Source organism: Mobula birostris, chromosome 22 (assembly GCF_030028105.1).
Source record: "Mobula birostris isolate sMobBir1 chromosome 22, sMobBir1.hap1, whole genome shotgun sequence".
Taxonomy (NCBI): Eukaryota; Metazoa; Chordata; class Chondrichthyes; order Myliobatiformes; family Myliobatidae; genus Mobula; species Mobula birostris.
Genome location: NC_092391.1, coordinates 565,139 through 582,379, shown reverse-complemented (window position 1 = coordinate 582,379; position 17,241 = coordinate 565,139). Strand labels below are relative to the sequence as shown.

General features: G+C 43.1%; 1 protein-coding gene across 1 annotated transcript in view; it reads left to right on the top strand.

Annotated features, from left to right (window-relative positions):
- LOC140186083 (protein Niban 2-like) overlaps positions 1–17,241 on the top strand; it is a 330,169-nt gene that overhangs the window by 218,597 nt on the left and 94,331 nt on the right. Inside the window, exon 5 of the mRNA XM_072239948.1 lies at positions 554–721. Coding sequence (XP_072096049.1) covers positions 554–721 — 168 coding nt within the window. The remainder of the gene's footprint in view (positions 1–553; positions 722–17,241) is intronic.

Below are 17,241 nucleotides of genomic sequence, written 5' to 3'. Positions count from 1 at the left end.
GAAATTACCCCTCATAATATAGTATACCTCTTTCAAACCTCCTCTCAATCTTCATCGTTCCAAGGAATAAAGTCCTAACCTATTTGATCTTTCCTTATAACCCAGGTCCTCCAATCCTGATAATGTCCTTGTACTTCTCCATACTTACTGTACTGAGCAGGTTTGACCAATGCAAAGTATGGGGTTTAGAGGAAGGCAATCTGATTTTTATTTGTTTAGGATGATAAAGCTGTTGCCCACCATCTGAGAATCTAGGGACCATGCTTTCAGAGTAAGGTGTCACCCATTTTAGATGGAAGTGAGCTTGAACTAATTTAAGAGATGGAGTATCTTAAAGATTTTCCTTCTGTAAACGTAGCATTAAACAGGTTTTTTTTTGGGGGGGGGCAGAGAACAGTGGAAAAAAGAGTGGTTTTGAAGCCAAGCAGCTTAATCTAATTGAATGGTCAGAAGAGCCATATGACTTCTCCAATTTTTTTTTGTTCTTATGAAAGTGTTCATACCAAAGTGAGAGAGAGGTGCAATTGTCAGAACTATTCTTTTTCTGTCCTAGGAATCAAAGGAAAAGCAAGCAGTTCTCCATTTCTGAGATGGCCAACAGAATACCGCACCATTTTGTGGCATCCATATGGACATCACTACTACTTTTGTGTTGTATCAGAGAAAGAGCAACAGAAGTGGCATGCTGTTTTTCAGGACTGCGTACGCCATCAAAATAACGGTAATGTACAAGGTGTTAGCTTCAATAATTCAGCCCAGTGTATATCTGCACTTTCCAATAGAATTTGCTGGATAGTTCCCTGGCTTATTATTTTTATTCCAACCTCCAGTCTTGATCCAGAGGCTTTGTTTCCACATTTCAATGATTCATTCTTTATCGACCTAGAACATAGAAATCTACAGCACATTACAGGTCCTTCGGCCCACAATGTTGTGCCGACCATGTAACCAACTATAGAATTGTCTAGAATTTCCCTACCACGTAGGCCTCTAGTTTTCTAAACTCCATGTACCTATCTAAGAATCTCTTAAAAGACCCTATTGTATCTGCTTCTAGAACTTTCGCTGGCAGGGCATTTCACGCACCCACCACTTTTTGTGTAAAAAACCTCTGACATCCCCCTTGTACCTACTTCCAAGCAGTTTAAGACTATGTCCTCTCGTGTTATTCATTGAATAACTCCGGGGACTGGAGTATCACTGACAATTGTGCTGTTAGGTTTCTCCTTATAGAAACTAATGACTTGCAAACCCTACCAAGCTGACATACATTTGATCATCTCTGTAACTTCACATGAGATTGTCTTTTCACTGTCAAAAATGGCCTTCCACATTGTCATACCTGGTGTCGTAGGGTTCTAGATGTCATAGCCATACAAAAATTGATTGGGTCACACTTAGAATATAGTACATAGTTCTGCCACCACACTATAGAAAGGATACTGTAGGGTATTGGTTGAAAGTGAACAGCAGAGATCACTGGGCTGTTGCCTGAATTGAACGCTTTAGTTACGAAAAGAGATTTGAAAAACTGTGATTGTTCTCCACAATGCAGGAGGCTGAGGATACTGCTTTGAAAAGGTATTCAGTCCCCACAACTATTTTCACATTTTACTGTGTCATTTTCTAATTTTAAAATATATTGTAGGAGTCTTTGAGCTCATCAAACATCAGAGGTGCAGAGGGACTTAGGAGCCCTCATGCAAAACTCCCAGAAGGTTAATTTACAGGTTGAGTCTGCAGTAAACATAAAATACTCTGTAGATGCTGGGGTCAAAGCAACACTCACAACATGCTGGAGGAACTCAGCAGGTCGGGCAGCATCCGTGGAAACGATCAGTCAACGTTTCGGGCTGGAACCCTTCGTCAGGACTGTTGGGGGAAGGGGCAGAGGCCCTATAAAGAAGGTGGGGGGAGGGTGGGAAGGAGAAGGCTGGTAGGTTCCAGGTGAAAAACCAGTCAAGGGAAAGATGAAGGGGTGGGGAAGGGGATAGGCAGGAAGGGTGAAGAAGGAATAGGGGAAAGCACAATGGGTAGTAGAAGGAGGTAGAACCATAAGGGAGGTAGTAGGCAGCTGGGGGAGGGGGCAGAGTGAAATTGGGATAGGGGGAGGGAATTACCGGAAGTTGGAGAATTCAATGTTCATACCAAGGGGCTGGAGACTTACCTCCTTTCCCCTATCCCAACGTACCTATTCAGGAGGCCATGCAAATATTCCCTGAACATTTTCCACATTTCTGCCATGCATTTCCCTGAGAACATCTGCTCCCAATTTATGTTCCTATGGTCCTGCCTAATAGCATCATTATTTCCCCCTACCCCAATTAGTTGTTTTCCCAATTTTCTGCTCCTATTCCTCTCCAGCACTATGGTAAAGGAGATAAGAGTTGTGATCACTACCTCCAAAATGCTCTCCCACCGAGAGATCTGACACCTGACCAGGTTCATTTCCCAGTACCAGATCAAGTACAACCTCTCCTCTAGTTGGCTAATCTACATATTGTGTCAGGAAACCTCAATGAACACCCCTAACAAATTCCACCCCTTCTAAACCCCTTGCTCTAAGGAGATGCCAGTCAATATTAGGAAAGTTAAAATCACCCATAACAACAACCCTATTATTATTGCACTGTTCCAGAATCTGCCCCCCTACTTGGCTCCTCGATATCTCTGTTACTATTGGGGTGATCTATAAAAAAACTCCCAGTAGAGTTGTTGCCCCTTTCCTGTTTTGTGATTTCCACCCCCAGTGACTCAATAGGCAATCCTTCCATGACTTCCTCCTTTGCTGCAACCATGACATTATCCCTGATTAGCAGTGCCACTCCCCCACCTTTTTTGCCTCCCTCCTTGTCCTTTTTGAAACTTCTAAAGCCTGGCACACTCAGTAGCCATTCCTGCCCCATGTCAACCAAGTCTCTGTAATGACCACAACATTATAGTTCCACTTATCATAGTTCATAAGACCATAAGACAAAGGAGCAGAAGTCGGCCATTTGGCCCATCGAGTCTGCTCTGCCATTTTATCATGAGCTGATCCATTCTCCCATTTAGTCCCACTCCCCCGCCTTCTCACCATAACCTTTGATGCCCTGGCTACTCAGGTACCTATCAATCTCTGCCTTAAATACACCCAATGACTTGGCCTCCACTGCTGCCCGTGGCAACAAATTCCATAGACTCACCACCCTCTGACTAAAAAAATTTCTTTGCATCTCTGTTCTGAACGGGCGCCCTTCAATCCTTAAGTCATGCCCTCTTGTACTAGACTCCCCCATCATGGGAAACAACTTTGCCACATCCACTCTGTCCATGCCTTTCAACATTCGAAATATTTCTATGAGCTCTCCCCTCATTCTTCTAAACTCCAAGGAATACAGTCCAAGAGCGGACAAACGTTCCTCATATGTTAACCCTCTCATTCCCGGAATCATTCTAGTGAATCTTCTCTGTACCCTCTCCAATGTCAGCACATCCTATCTTAAATAAGGAGACCAAAACTGCCCACAGTACTCCAAGTGAAGTCTCACCAGCGCCTTATAGAGCCTCAACATCACATCCCTGCTCCTATACTCTATTCGTCTAGAAATGAATGCCCACAATGCATTTGCCTTCTTCACTACTGACTCATCCTGGAGGTTAACCTTAAGGGTATCCTGTACGAGGACTCCCAAGTCCCATTGCATCTCAGAACTTTGAATTCTTTCCCCATTTAAATAATAGTCTGCCCGTTTATTTCTTCTGCCAAAGTGCATAACCATACACTTTCCAACATTGTATTTCATTTGCCACTTCTCTGCCCATTCTTCCAATCTATCCAAGTCTCTCTGCAGACTCTCCGTTTCCTCAGCACTACTGGCCCCTCCACCTACCTTCGCATCGTCAGCAAACTTAGCCACAAAGCCATCTATTCCATAATCCCAATCGTTGATGTACAATGTAAAAAGAAGCGGCCCCCAAAACGGACCCCTGTGGAACACCATTGGTAACTGGCAGCCAACCAGAATAGGATCCCTTTATTCCCACTCTCTGTTTCCTGCCAATCAGCCAATGCTCTATCCACGTATGTAACTTTCCCGTAATTCCATGGGCTCTTATCTTGTTAAGTAGCCTCATGTGTGGCACCTTGTCAAAGGCCTTCTGAAAATCCAAATATACAACATCCACTGCATCTCCCTTGTCTAGGCTACTGGTAATTTCCTCAAAAAATTGTAAGAGGTTTGTCAGGCAGGATTTTCCTTTAAGGAATCCATGCCGAGTTCTGCCTATCTTGTCATATGCCTCCTGGTACTCTGTAACCTCATCCTTGACAATCGACTCCCAACAACTTCACAACCACCGATGTCAAGCTAACAGGTCTATAATTTCCTTTTTGCTTCCTTGCCCCCTTCTTAAGTAGCGAAGTGACATTTGCAATCTTCCAGTCCTCCGGAACCATGCCAGAATCTATCGACTTTTGAAAGATCATCGCTAATGCCTCTGCAATCTCCACAGCTACTTCCTTCAGAACACAAGGCTGCATTCCATCTGGTCCGGGAGATTTATCTACCTTTAGACTATTCAGCTTCCTGAATACTTTCTCTGTCGTAATTGTGACTGCGCACACTTCTCTTCCCTGCCACCCTTGAGTGTCCGGTATATTGCTGATGTCTTCCTCAGTGAAGACTGATGCAAAATACTCATTCAGTTCCTCTGCCATCTCCTTATCTCCCACTACAATTTCTCCAGCATCATTTTCTATCAGTCCTATATCTACTCTCACCTGTCTTTTACTCTTTATATACTTGAAAAAGCTTTTAGTATCCTCTTTGATATTGTTTGCTAGCTCCCTTTCATAGTTAGTCTTTTCCCGCTTAATGACCTTCTTAGTTTCCTTTTGTAAGGTTTTAAAAACTTCCCAATCCTCTGCCTTCCTACTAATTTTTGCTTCCTTGTATGCCCTCTCCTTTGCTTTAACTTTGGCTTTGACCTCTCTTGTCAACCACGGTTGCATCCTTTTTCCATTCGAAAATTTCTTCTTTTTTGGAATATGCCTGTCTTGAACCTTCCTTACTTCTCGCGTAAACTCCAGCCACTGCTGCTCTGCCGTCTTTCCTGCCAGTGTCCCTTTCCAGTCAACTTTGGCCAGTTCCTCTCTCATGCCACTGTAATTTCCTTTACTCCACTGAAATACCGACACATCAGATTTCGGCTTCTCTTTTTCAAATTTCATAGTGAACTCAATCATGTTATGATCACTGCCTCCTAAGGGTTCCTTCACCTCAATCTCTTTAATCACCTCTGGTTCATTACACAATACCCAATCGAGTACAGCCGATCCCCTAGTGGGCTCAACAACAAGCTGTTCTAAAAAGCCATCTCACAGACATTCTACAAATTCTCTCTCTTGAGATCCAGTGCCGACCTGATTTTCCCAATCCACTCGCATGTTAAAATCCCCACAATTATCATAACATTGCCCTTCTGACAAACCTTTTCTATTTCCTGTTGTAATTCCCTTGTGTTGAATTTGTAGTAGTTCATCCACCTTGCTCATGATACTCCTTGCATTAAAATAGACATCTCAAACATCTGGCTGAGTGCTTCTTTGCTTTATCATCTGCCTATCCTTCCTCACAAATTCCCTACAAGCAGTCACTACTTGTGTGCTATCTGCCCTATCCTTTGCCTCTCCACTTCAGTTCCCACCCTCCTGCAAATCAGGTTTAAATCCTCCCCAATTTAGCTAACCTCCCTTCCAGGTTATTGGTTCCCCTCCAGTTCAGGTCCAATCCATCCCACTTGTACAGGTCACCCCTTCCCCAGAAAAGGTTGAAATGATCCAAGAACTTGACACTCTGCCTTCTGCACCATCTCCTCAGCCACTCATCTATCTGTGCTATCTTCCTGTTCTGACCTTCCCTAGCTCGTGAAACTAGGAGTATTCCAGTGATTACTACCTTGGAGGTCCTGCTCTTCAGCCTTGTTCCTAACTCCCTGAACTTACTGTGCAGGACCTCTCTCCCTCTCCTGTCTAAATCATTTGTACCAACATGTACCATGACCTCCAGCTGCTCATCCTTCTCTTCAAGAATATTCTGCAACCACTCAGAGACTTCCTGAGCCCTAGCACCCAGGAAGCAATACACTATCCTGACGAAGGGTGTCGGCCTGAAACATGGACTGTACCTCTTCCTAGAGATGCTGCCTGGCCTGCTGCGTTCACCAGCAACTTTGATGTGTGTTACACTATCCTGGTGTTTCTTTAGCTGCCACAGAATCTCCTACCTGTCCCCCTAACTATTGAGTCCCCAGTGATTATTACTCCACCTGACTTCACCCTACCCTTCTGAGACTCAGAGCCAACCACTGTGCTATTGGTCTGCCTGCTACTGCCTTGCCGGGATAGGTCATCCCCCTCAGCAGTATCCAAAGGAGTATACCTGTTGCTGAGGGAAATGACCACAGGGGACCCTGCACTGACTTCTTACTCCCTTTACCTCTCTTGGTGTCAACCCATCTACTCCCCGAATTCTACACTCTGGGTGTAACCACCTGTTCAAAAGTCATATCTTATCAATTGCTCTGTCTCCCGGATGATCTTTAGTTCACTCAACTCCAGCTCCTTAATGTGATCTTTCATGAACTGGAGCTAGCTGCACTTCCGCAGGTGTAGTCATCAGGGAGACCATCAGATTTCATGAATTTCCACATCCGACAGGTAGAGCCTTCCGCTGCCGTATCTGCGATCCAGCCTGAACTTTACAACCAAGAACAAATCAGCAATAATGAAAGGAAAAACTAACCCTTCTAACCTGTTTCTTTGGCCTCAACCTCTTCTCATCGAAGCCTCTTGAGTCAAACCCTGACGCTCCTACTCTCACTGCTGGCCTATTCTCAACAATATCCGCCCGGCCCTTGTCCTTTCTGTAGTTCTATTTAATTCACAGTGCTCTAGCCCCTCCAGTGATTGGGCCTCTGGACTGTTGAATTGCCTGCGAAGTTCTGCTCTTATACAAGCTTCACTGACTTGCGAGTAACCTCATCAAAGTGCTCTGCTCCTGCCACCAATTGGGCCTCTGGAATGTCTGAATGCCCGCAAAGCTCTCCTCTTCTACAAGCTTCGCCGACCTGCGAGGAGCCGTGTTGAAGTGCTCTGCTCCCGCCACTGATTGGGCCTCTGGAATGTCCCAGCGCCCACGAAGCTCTGAGGAGCATTTGGCAGCTTTGGGCCTGTATTCACTGGAATTAAGAAAAATGCAGAGCAATTTCATTGAAACCTACTGAATATTGAAAGGACCAGATAGGGTAGATGTGAAGAGGATGTTTCCTGTGGTGGGGGTATCCAGAACTAGAGGGTACAGCCTCAAAATTGAGGGGCAACCTTTTAGATCAGAAATAAGAAAGGATGTTGTTAGCCAGAGAGTAGTAAATTTGTGGAATGCTCTGCCACAGACTGCGGTGGAGACCAAGATTGTGGGTATCTTTAAGGTGGAAATTGATAGTTTCCTGACCAGTCAGGGCATCAAAGAATATGTCGAGAAAGCAGATGTACGGGGTTGAGTGGGATCTGGGATCAGTCATGATGGAATGATGGAGGAGACTCGATGGGCTGAATGGCTTAATGCTGCTCCTACGTCTTATAATTTACAAAACATACATCATACTTTTATACTTTATACTTTATTGTCGCCAAACAATTGATACTGGAACTTACAATCATCACAGTGATATTTGATTCTGTGCTTCCCGCTCCCTGGATTACAAATCGATAGTAAATATTAAAAATTTAATTTATAAATCATAAATAGAATATAGAAAAATGGAAAGTAAGGTAGTGCAAAAAAATCGAGAGGCAGGTCTGGATATTTGGAAGGTATGGCCCAGATCCGGGTCAGCAGTCTTATCACAGTTAGAAAGAAGCTGTTCCCAAATCTGACCGTACGAGTCTTCAAGCTCCTGAGTCTTCTCCCGGAGGGAAGAGGGATGAAAAGTGTGTTGGCTGGGTGGGTCGTGTCCTTGATTATCTTGGCAGCACTGCTCTGACAGCGTGCAGTGTAAAGTGAGTCCACAGATGGAAGATTGGTTTGTGTGATGTGCTGCGCCGTGTTCATGATCTTCTGCAGCTTCTTCCAGTCTTGGACAGGACAACTTCCATACCAGGTTGTGATGCACCCTAGAAGAATGCTTTCTACGGTGCATCTATAAAAATTAGTGAGGGTTTTAGGGGACAGGCCAAATTTCTTTAGTTTTCTCAGGAATTAAAGGCGCTGGTGAGCCTTCTTGGCAGTGGACTCTGCTTGGTTGGATCAAGTCAGGTCATTTGTGATATTGACCCCGAGGAACTTCAAGCTTTTGACCTGTTCCACTTGCGCACCACCAATGTAAATTGGGTCATGCGGTCCGCTACTCCTTCTGAAGTCAACAACCAATTCCTTCGTCTTGCTGGCGTTGAGGGATTGGTTATTGTCTTCGCACCATGCCACCAGGTTCTTAATTTCTTCTCTGTACTCAAACTCATCATTACCTGAGATATGGCCTACAATTGTTGTGTCATCAGCAAACTTATATATTGAGTTTAATGGAAACTTGGCTACACAATCATGGGTGTACAGTGAGTACAGCAGGGGGCTGAGTACACAGCCTTGTGGGGCACCGGTGCTCAGAGTGATTGTAGAGGAGAGCTTGTCCCCTATTTTCACAGCCTGGGTCCTATTATGTCATATCAAAAGAAAAATTCCAAACCTGTCGACAACTTACTAAAAATTAAGAACCAAAATTGTGTGACTGTAAAAATATTCGTTGTAGCTACTACTCTAAGTTTACTCAGTTGTAATACTGTGTATTACCTTACCAACTCACCCAGTTGTTGATGTAGAAAATTTGAGCATCGCCTGTTTTCAGTGATTCATTAAGAATAAATGCCCCTTCTCTCTGTAAGGTCCAACAATATAGTAGATTTTCAACAGACCAAACCAAAATGAAAACAAGTCTGGGAAATGATAATAGAGAAGCACAAGTCTGGTGACCATCTCAAAAGCATTGAACATACCTCAGAGCTCAGTGCAATCCATTGTGAAATCACAGCCATCCTGCCTTGGTCAGGCCACCCCTCTAAACCTGGTCATTGGGGAAGAATGGAACTTCTTAGAAAGGCTAGTGTGACGCCAGCAGTCACTCTGAGTGAGTTGCAGAAGTCAGTGGATGCAACTGGAAATGAAGTTCATGGTTCCACAACCTCTAAGGCCTCGCACAAAAAGTATTTATGGAAGAGTTGCCAGGAAGAAGCCTTGGCTAAAAGCAGAAAAAGTATGTCCTTGCCCTTAAAAAATTTGTGAAGTGTCACTTAGAAAATACTGTAAAGATATGGAAGGTCTTGTGGTTATATGCGACTAAAGTGGAGCGTTTCGGCCTTAACACTAAGCAGTATGTGCGGAGTAAATCTAATACTATGCATCATGTAACACCATCCTGACTGTATAGTGCAGGTAGCATCATGCTATGGGAATGCTTTTTAGCAGCAGGGACTGGAAATCTGGTTGGGATTGATGAGAAGATGAATGCTGCTAAATACAGAGAGATCCTGAATAAAATCCTGCTAGCCTCTGCCAGAAAGCTTAAACTGGGAAGGAAGTTCATCTTTCAGCACGACAACGACCCAAAGCACACTGCCAGAGCAACCATGAGTGGCTTCAAATGAAGAAAATTGATGTCCTTGAGTGGCTCAGTCAGAATCCTGACCTTAACCTAGCCAAAAATCTCTGGCAAGACCTCAAGATGGCTGTTCACCATTGTTCCCCAACTAACCTGGCACAACTTGAGCAATTTTGCATGGAGGAATGGGCAAGTCTAACTCAATCACATTGTGCAAAGCTAAAAGGAACTTACCCAAAAAGACTACTGCCTGTAATAGCTGCGAGAGGTGGTTTAACTAGATACTGAGCAAAAGGAGTAAATACTTTTGTACAGTTGACATTTCAGTTTTTTAATTTTTCCATGCTTTACAATTTTTCCTGTTTTTGGGCTCTACTGTGGAAGAAAAGGAGCATGTGATTCACAAATAAAAATTCTCAGTTAAATTAATCAAAATCGCTGGTAGTAATACTCATTTATATGAACAAAGGGTTGGAGGATGACTACTTTTTCAAGGTAGAGATTTATAAAATTATGAGAGGCAAAGGGTAGACAGCCACAGTCCTCTTCCAAAGTTGGGTGAATTTTAATGTGGATGGCGCAGATTTATGATGAGGAGGAGATCTGAGGGGCTACGTTTCCCACACAGAATGGCGGATATATGGAACAAGCTGCCAGAGGAGGTGGTCAAGGCAAGTACAATAAAAGTATTTGGACAGGTAAATTAATTGGAAAAGAATAAAGAGCACCAAATGCAGGAAAAAGGGATCATTGTAGGTCGGCATGGCCATATCTGACCAAAGGGCCTGTTCCCATGTTGTATGACTATGTATAAGACCATAAGACAGAGGAACAGAATAAGGCCACTCATCCCATCAAGTCTGCTCCGCCGTTCCTTCTTGGCTGATCCCGAATCCCACTCAACTCCATACACCTACCTGTTCACCATATCCTTTGATGCCCTGACCGATCAGCAAACTATCAACTTTCACCTTAAATATCCCCATGGACTTGGCCTCCGCCGCAGCCTGTGGCAGAGCATTCCACAAATTCACTACTCGCTGGGTAAAAAAATTCCTCCTTATCTCTTCTCTAAAAGGTTGCCCATCAATTTTGAGGCTGTGCCCTCTAGTTATGCATACCCCCATCGTAGGAAACATCCTCTCCATATCCAATCTATCCAGTCCTTTCAACATTGGGTTGAAAGCCCACCGTGTTCTAGGCACCACGCTTTCCGCCATTCCCGAAACTTTGACTGTACTCTTTTCCTACATGCTGTCTGGCCTGCTGAGTCCCTACAGCATTTTGTGTGCATTGCTCAGATTTCCAGCATCTGCAGCTTTTCTCTTGTTTGCCTCTCAACATTTGGTAGGTTTCATTGAGATCCTCCTGCATTCCTCTAAATTCCAATGAGTACAGGACCAGAGCAACCAAATGCTCCTCATATATTAACTCGTTCATTCCTGGAAGCATCCTTGTGAGCTTCCATCTGGACTCTGTCCAATGACAACACATCCTTTCAGGGATATGGGACCTAAAAGTGTTGATAATACTCCAACTGCAGCCTGACTTGTGTCTTAAAAGGCCTCAATATTATCTCCTTTTTTATATTCTATTCCCCCGAAATACATGCCAACATTGCATTTGCCTCCTTTACCACAGACTCAACCTGTAAATTAACCTTCCGGGAGTCTTACTCGAGGATTCCTCAGTCCCTCTGCACCTCTGATGTTTGAACCTTCTCCCCATTTAGGTAATAATCCACACTATTGTTCCTTTTACCAAAATGCATTATCATACATTTCCCAACACTGTATTCATTCTGCCACTTTTTTACCCATCCTTCCAGTTTGTCTAAGTCCATTTACAATCACATTGCTTCCTTAGCACTACCTATCCCTCCATCTAACTTTGTTTCATCCTCAAACTTTGCCGCAAAGCCATCAATTCCATTATCCAAATCATTAACTAGCAATGTGAAAAGTAGCCGTCCCAAGACTGGCCCCTGGGGAAGACCACTAGTTACTGACAGCCAACCTGAAAAGGGCAGCCCCCTGTATTCCCACTCACTGCCTCCTACGTGTCATCCTTTCCTCTCTCCATGCCAGTAATCCTTCCTGTAACACCATAGGATTTTATCTTATTAAGCAGTCTCATGTATGGCACCTTATCAAATGCCTGCTGAAAATCCATGTAAATGACACCCACTTGCCTCTCCTTTGTCCACCCTGCTTATTACTTCCTCGAAGAACTCTTAGATTTGTAAGGCAAGATTTCCCTTTACAGAAACCATTTCCTTCTTAAAGAGTGGAGTCCTCCACGACCATGCCAGAATCAAGTGATTCTTGAAAGATCATGACCAATGCATCTGTTATTTCTTCTGCAAACTCTCTCAGGACTCTGAGATATAGTCCATCTGGTCCAAGAGACTTATCTATTTTAAGTCCTTTGAGCTTGCCTAGCACTTTTTCCTTTTTAATAGCAATGGCGATCACTTCTGCTCCCTGACACTCATGGAGCACTGGCACACTTCTAGTGTCTTCCACAGTGAAGGCTGAAGCAAAGTACCCATTAATTTCATCTGCCATTTCTTTGTCCCTCATTATTACCCCACCACAGCACCATTTTCCAGTGGTCCAATATCAACTGTCACCTCCCTTTCACTCTTATATAACTGAAAAATTTTTGGTATCCTGCTTTATATTGTTGGTTAGTCTGCCCTCATATTTCATCTTTTCCATTCTTATAGCTTTCTTAGTTGCCCTTTTTTGGATTTTATAAGCTTCCGAATCATCCAACTTCCCACTCACTTTTGCTACCTTATATGCCCTTTGCTTTTATGCAGTCCTTAACTTCCCTTGTCAGCCATGGTTAACTAGCCCTGTTTCATGATCTTGTAGACTTCCAATGGATAAACACCCTCCACCAAGTTTTGAATTGAATCTACCAAGTCTTTATAGATCCCATGTGCCTTAATTTCTGCAGCAACCTACCGTGAGAGACCTTGTCAAATGATCACAGTGAATGGCGGGGTGCCTTCTCGAAGGGCCGAATGGCCTACTCCTGCACCTATTGTCTATTGTCTATTTACTAACATCCACATGTACAGTATTCTCTATCCTACTCTCTTCAGTTAGCTTAAAATGCTGCCTTTGGGTCATTATATTATTACTTTCAAAGTGCTTTAATGTTGTATCTTTTATTATAGATTCCAGCATTTTCTCAACCACCAATCACATAGAAAAAAACCATAGAAACCATAGAAAAACTACAGCACAGAAACAGGCCTTTGGCCCTTCTTGGCTGTGCCGAACCATTTTCTGCCTTGTCCCACTGACCTGCACACGGACCATATCCCTCCATACACCTCCCATCCATGTATCTGTCCAATTTATTCTTAAATGTTAAAAAAGAACCCGCATTTACCACCTTGTCTGGCAGCTCATTCCATACTCCCACTACTCTCTGTGTGAAGAAGCCCCCCCTAATGTTCCCTTTAAACTTTTCCCCCCTCATCCTTAACCCATGTTCTCTGGTTTTTTTCTCCCCTTGCCTCAGTGGAAAAAGCCTGCTTGCATTCACTCTATCTATACCCATCATAATTTTTTATACCTCTATCAAATCTCCGCTCATTCTTCTACGCTCCAGGGAATAAAGTCCTAACCTATTCAACCTTTCTCTGTAACTGAGTTTCTCAAGTCCCGGCAACATCCTTGTAAACCTTCTCTTAGTGTTTTTTTTAATATTGGAGCTATATTTGCTATCACTCAATATGCAAAACCTTGTGTAGAGGCTCTCCTATGCTTTGTATCGCTTTATGTACATACACTCAATCTATGTATATAATTTATATTTTTTATTGTGTTCATTTTCTTATTGTGCTTTTGTTTGTGCTGCATCAGATCCGGAGTAACAATTATTTCATCCTCCTTTACAAAGTAAATATGCAAAAAAGATAGGTCTGGTCCACAGGTTGAGATTCTAAATTGGAGAAAGGCCAATTTTGATGGTATCAGAAATGATCTGGTTGGGGCCGACTGGTGGCGCCATGACATCGGCGCTGGACCTGGGAGCAGAGGTTCCCGGGTTCGAAACCAGTCAGGTCCGCTCCCGAGTACGCTTTCCATCTGTGCCAGGTTGAGTGTCGAGATCACAGCTCAACCTTGTAAAATAAAGGGAAAAATACTGCGAAAATGTCTGTGTGAGGAGTGGCGTGACACACAGTCTCTCTCTCAATCTGCGCCTTGTAAAAAGCCATGAAAAAGACATCATCACGGACGCACGCACGCAGGCACACGCCGAGAAAAAAAGAAGAAATGATCGGCAAGTGTGGATTGGGACAGTCTGTTTTCTGGGAAAGGTGTACTTGGAGGCCGTCAAAAGTGAAGGTTTGAGAGGACAATGCTTGTATGTGCCTGTCAGAATAAAAGGTGAAGATAACAAGTGTAGGGAACCTTGGTTTACAGGAGATGTTGATGCCTTGGTTAAGAAAGTAGCAGGAGGTACATTACAGGTATAGGCAGGTAAGAACAGGTGAGGTGCTTATGGAGTATAAGAAATGCAAGAGACACTTAAGAAAGAAATCCAGAGGGCTGAAAGAAAACATGAGGTTGCCCTAGTAGACAAGGTGAAGGTGATTGCAAGGGACAAAATCGGTCTCCTGGAAGATCAGAATGGTAATCCATGTGTGGAGCCAAAAGAGATTATAAATAATATCTTCACATCTGTATTTATTCAGGAGATGGACACAGAGTCTGGAGATGTGAGGCAAAGTGGCATCAACTTCATGGACCCTATGCAGATTACAGAGGAGGAAGCGTTTGGTGTCCTGAGGCAAATTAGGGTGGATAAATCCCCAGCGCTTGACAAGATATTCCCTCAGACCCTACAGGAAACAAGTGTAGAAATTGCCGGGGCCCTGACAGAGATATTTAAATCATTCTTAGTGACAGGAGATGTACCAGAGGATTGGAGGATCAGCTGTTTGTAAAAGGCTCTGAACATACACCAGGAAATTATAGGCCAGTGAATTTGACATCAATTATGGGAAAGTTATTGGAAGGTATTCTAAGGGGCAGGATATATAAGTAGTTGGATAGACATGGACTGATCAGGGTTAGTCAGCATGGCTTTGTGCATGGTAAGTTATTTTTAACCAATCTTAGAGTTTTTCGATGAAGTTACCAGTAACATGAATGAAGGCAAGGCAGTGTATATTATCTACATGGACTTTAGCAAAGCATATGACGAAGTCCTACATGGGAGGTTCATTTGTTCGGCATTCACAATGAAATAATAAATTAAATTCAACATTGGGAGAAGCCAGAGAGCGGTAGAAGATGGTTGCCTCTCTAACTGAAGGCTTGTGACGAGTGGAATGCTGCAGGGTTCAGCGCTGGGTTCATTGTTGTTTGTCATTCACACCAATGATCTACATGATAACGTGGTTAGCTGAATCATCAAATTTGCGGATAACACCAAGATTGGGGATGAAATGGACAAACGAGGAAGGCTATCATGGCTTGCAGAGGGATCACGATCAGCTGGAAAAATGGGCTGAAAAATGGCAGATGGAATTTAATGCAGACAACTGTGGGATGTTATAACCAGGGTAGATCTTACACAGTGAATGGTGAATGGGCACTGAGAAGTGTTGTAGAACAAAGGGATCTGGGAATACTGGTCTATAAGTCATTGAAAATGGTGCGCAGCTATATAGGGTCATAAAGAAATCTTTTGGCACGTCGGCCTTTATAAATCAAAGTATTGAGTACAGGAGAAGGGGTGTGATGTTGAAGTTGTATAGGATGTTGGTGAGCCCTAATTTGAAGTATTGTGTGCAAATTTGGTGACCTACCTACAGGAACGATGTAAATAAGAGTACAGAAAAAATTTACGAGGATGTTGCCAGATCTGGAGGACCTGAATTATAAGGAAAGGTTGAATAGATGTTAGGACTTTATTCCTTAAAACATAGATAATTGAGAGGTGATGTAATGGAGGTGTACAAAATGATGAGGGGTATAGACAGGATAAATGCAAGCAGGCTTGTTCCACTGAGGTTGTGTGGGACCACAACCAGAGGTCATGGGTTGAGGATGAAAGGTAAAAAGAATAAGGGAAACGGGGAAATTTCTTCACTCAAAGGGTCTTGAGAATTTTGAATGAGCTGCCAGCGCAAGTGGTGCATGCAAGCTCAATTTCAACGTTAAAGAGAAGTTGGATAGGTACATGGATGGTAAGGGTATGGAGGGCTAAGGTCCCGGTGCAGGTTGATGGGAGTAGGCAGCTTAAATAGTTTTGACATGGATAAGATGAGCCAAAGGGACAGTTTCTGTGCTGTACTTTTCTGATGACTTTATCACTTTACACTTGTGTACTGGGAATGACATTAAACAACCTTGAATATTTCCAAAAACTAGAATTTGGGAGACAGTTCACTCTCTACATTGATAGGTCCTTCAGAATTCTGACATATAAGTCTTCAGATCCGTGAGATTTCTCTGTTTGTAATCTCTACAACAGTGTTTCACTGCCCTTACGAATCTGTTTGATTTCCCTGTTGCAGTGGAACTTGTCTCCTCAGGATTTTCTGTGTCTTTTTTGAAAAGAGACGCTCAGTTTCTGTATAATCCTTTGTCATTTCCTTAGCTCCATAACAAGTTCTATCTATTATGCAGGACCCACATATTCCTTGCTTTTTTTTTACATATCCACATTTTTTTCTCAGATTTTCTTCTTCCCTTCTTTAACAATTTTACACACTTTTAATTCTCAAACATTCCCTGACCTAAAGTTTACTGCTTTTGTTGATAACTACAGTACAAGCATTTTGCTTAGAATTACAAATCCTGTTTTATTTCCTTAAATGGTAATGATTGCTTGTTTGTTGGCATACCCTTTCATGTAGTTTCTTATTCTGTTCAGCTGACTTGTCCCTATGCTTTCATTGTTTCTTTAACTATAACCATGACTTAGGTAACATATTAACTTGCTGAGATGATCCAGTGTAAAATGCTTAATAAAGGACCTTTAGATTCCTTTATTGTCAGCGTTCATTCTCCTTAGTATGAGCAGTATCATGTTTTCCCAATAATGAGCTATCTCCAAGTTAGCTCCAGTGGTGTTAGAAAGTTTGTGGACCCTTTAGAATTTTCTCTATTAACATAGAGCATAGAAATCTACAGCACATTTCAGGCCCTTTGGCCCACAATGTTGTGCTGACCATGCAACCTACTCTAGAAGCTGCCTAGAATTTCCCTACCACATAGCCCTCTATTTTTCTAAGCTCCATGTACCTATCTAAGAGTCCCTTAAAAGACCCTATTATATCTGCCTCTACCAGCATCACTGGCAGTGCATTCCACACATCCAGCACTCTCTGTGTGGAAAAACTTACCTCTGACATCCTCCTTGCACCTACTTCCAAGCACCTTAAAACTATGCCCCCTCATGTTAGCCATTTCAGTCCTGGGACAAAGTCTCTGGCTATCCACACGATCAATGCCCCTCATCATCTTATACATCTCTATCAGGTCACCTGTCATCCTCCGTTGCTCCAAAGAGAAAAAGCCAAGTTCAGTCAACCTATTCTCATAAGGCGTGTTCCCCAATCCAGGCAATATCCTT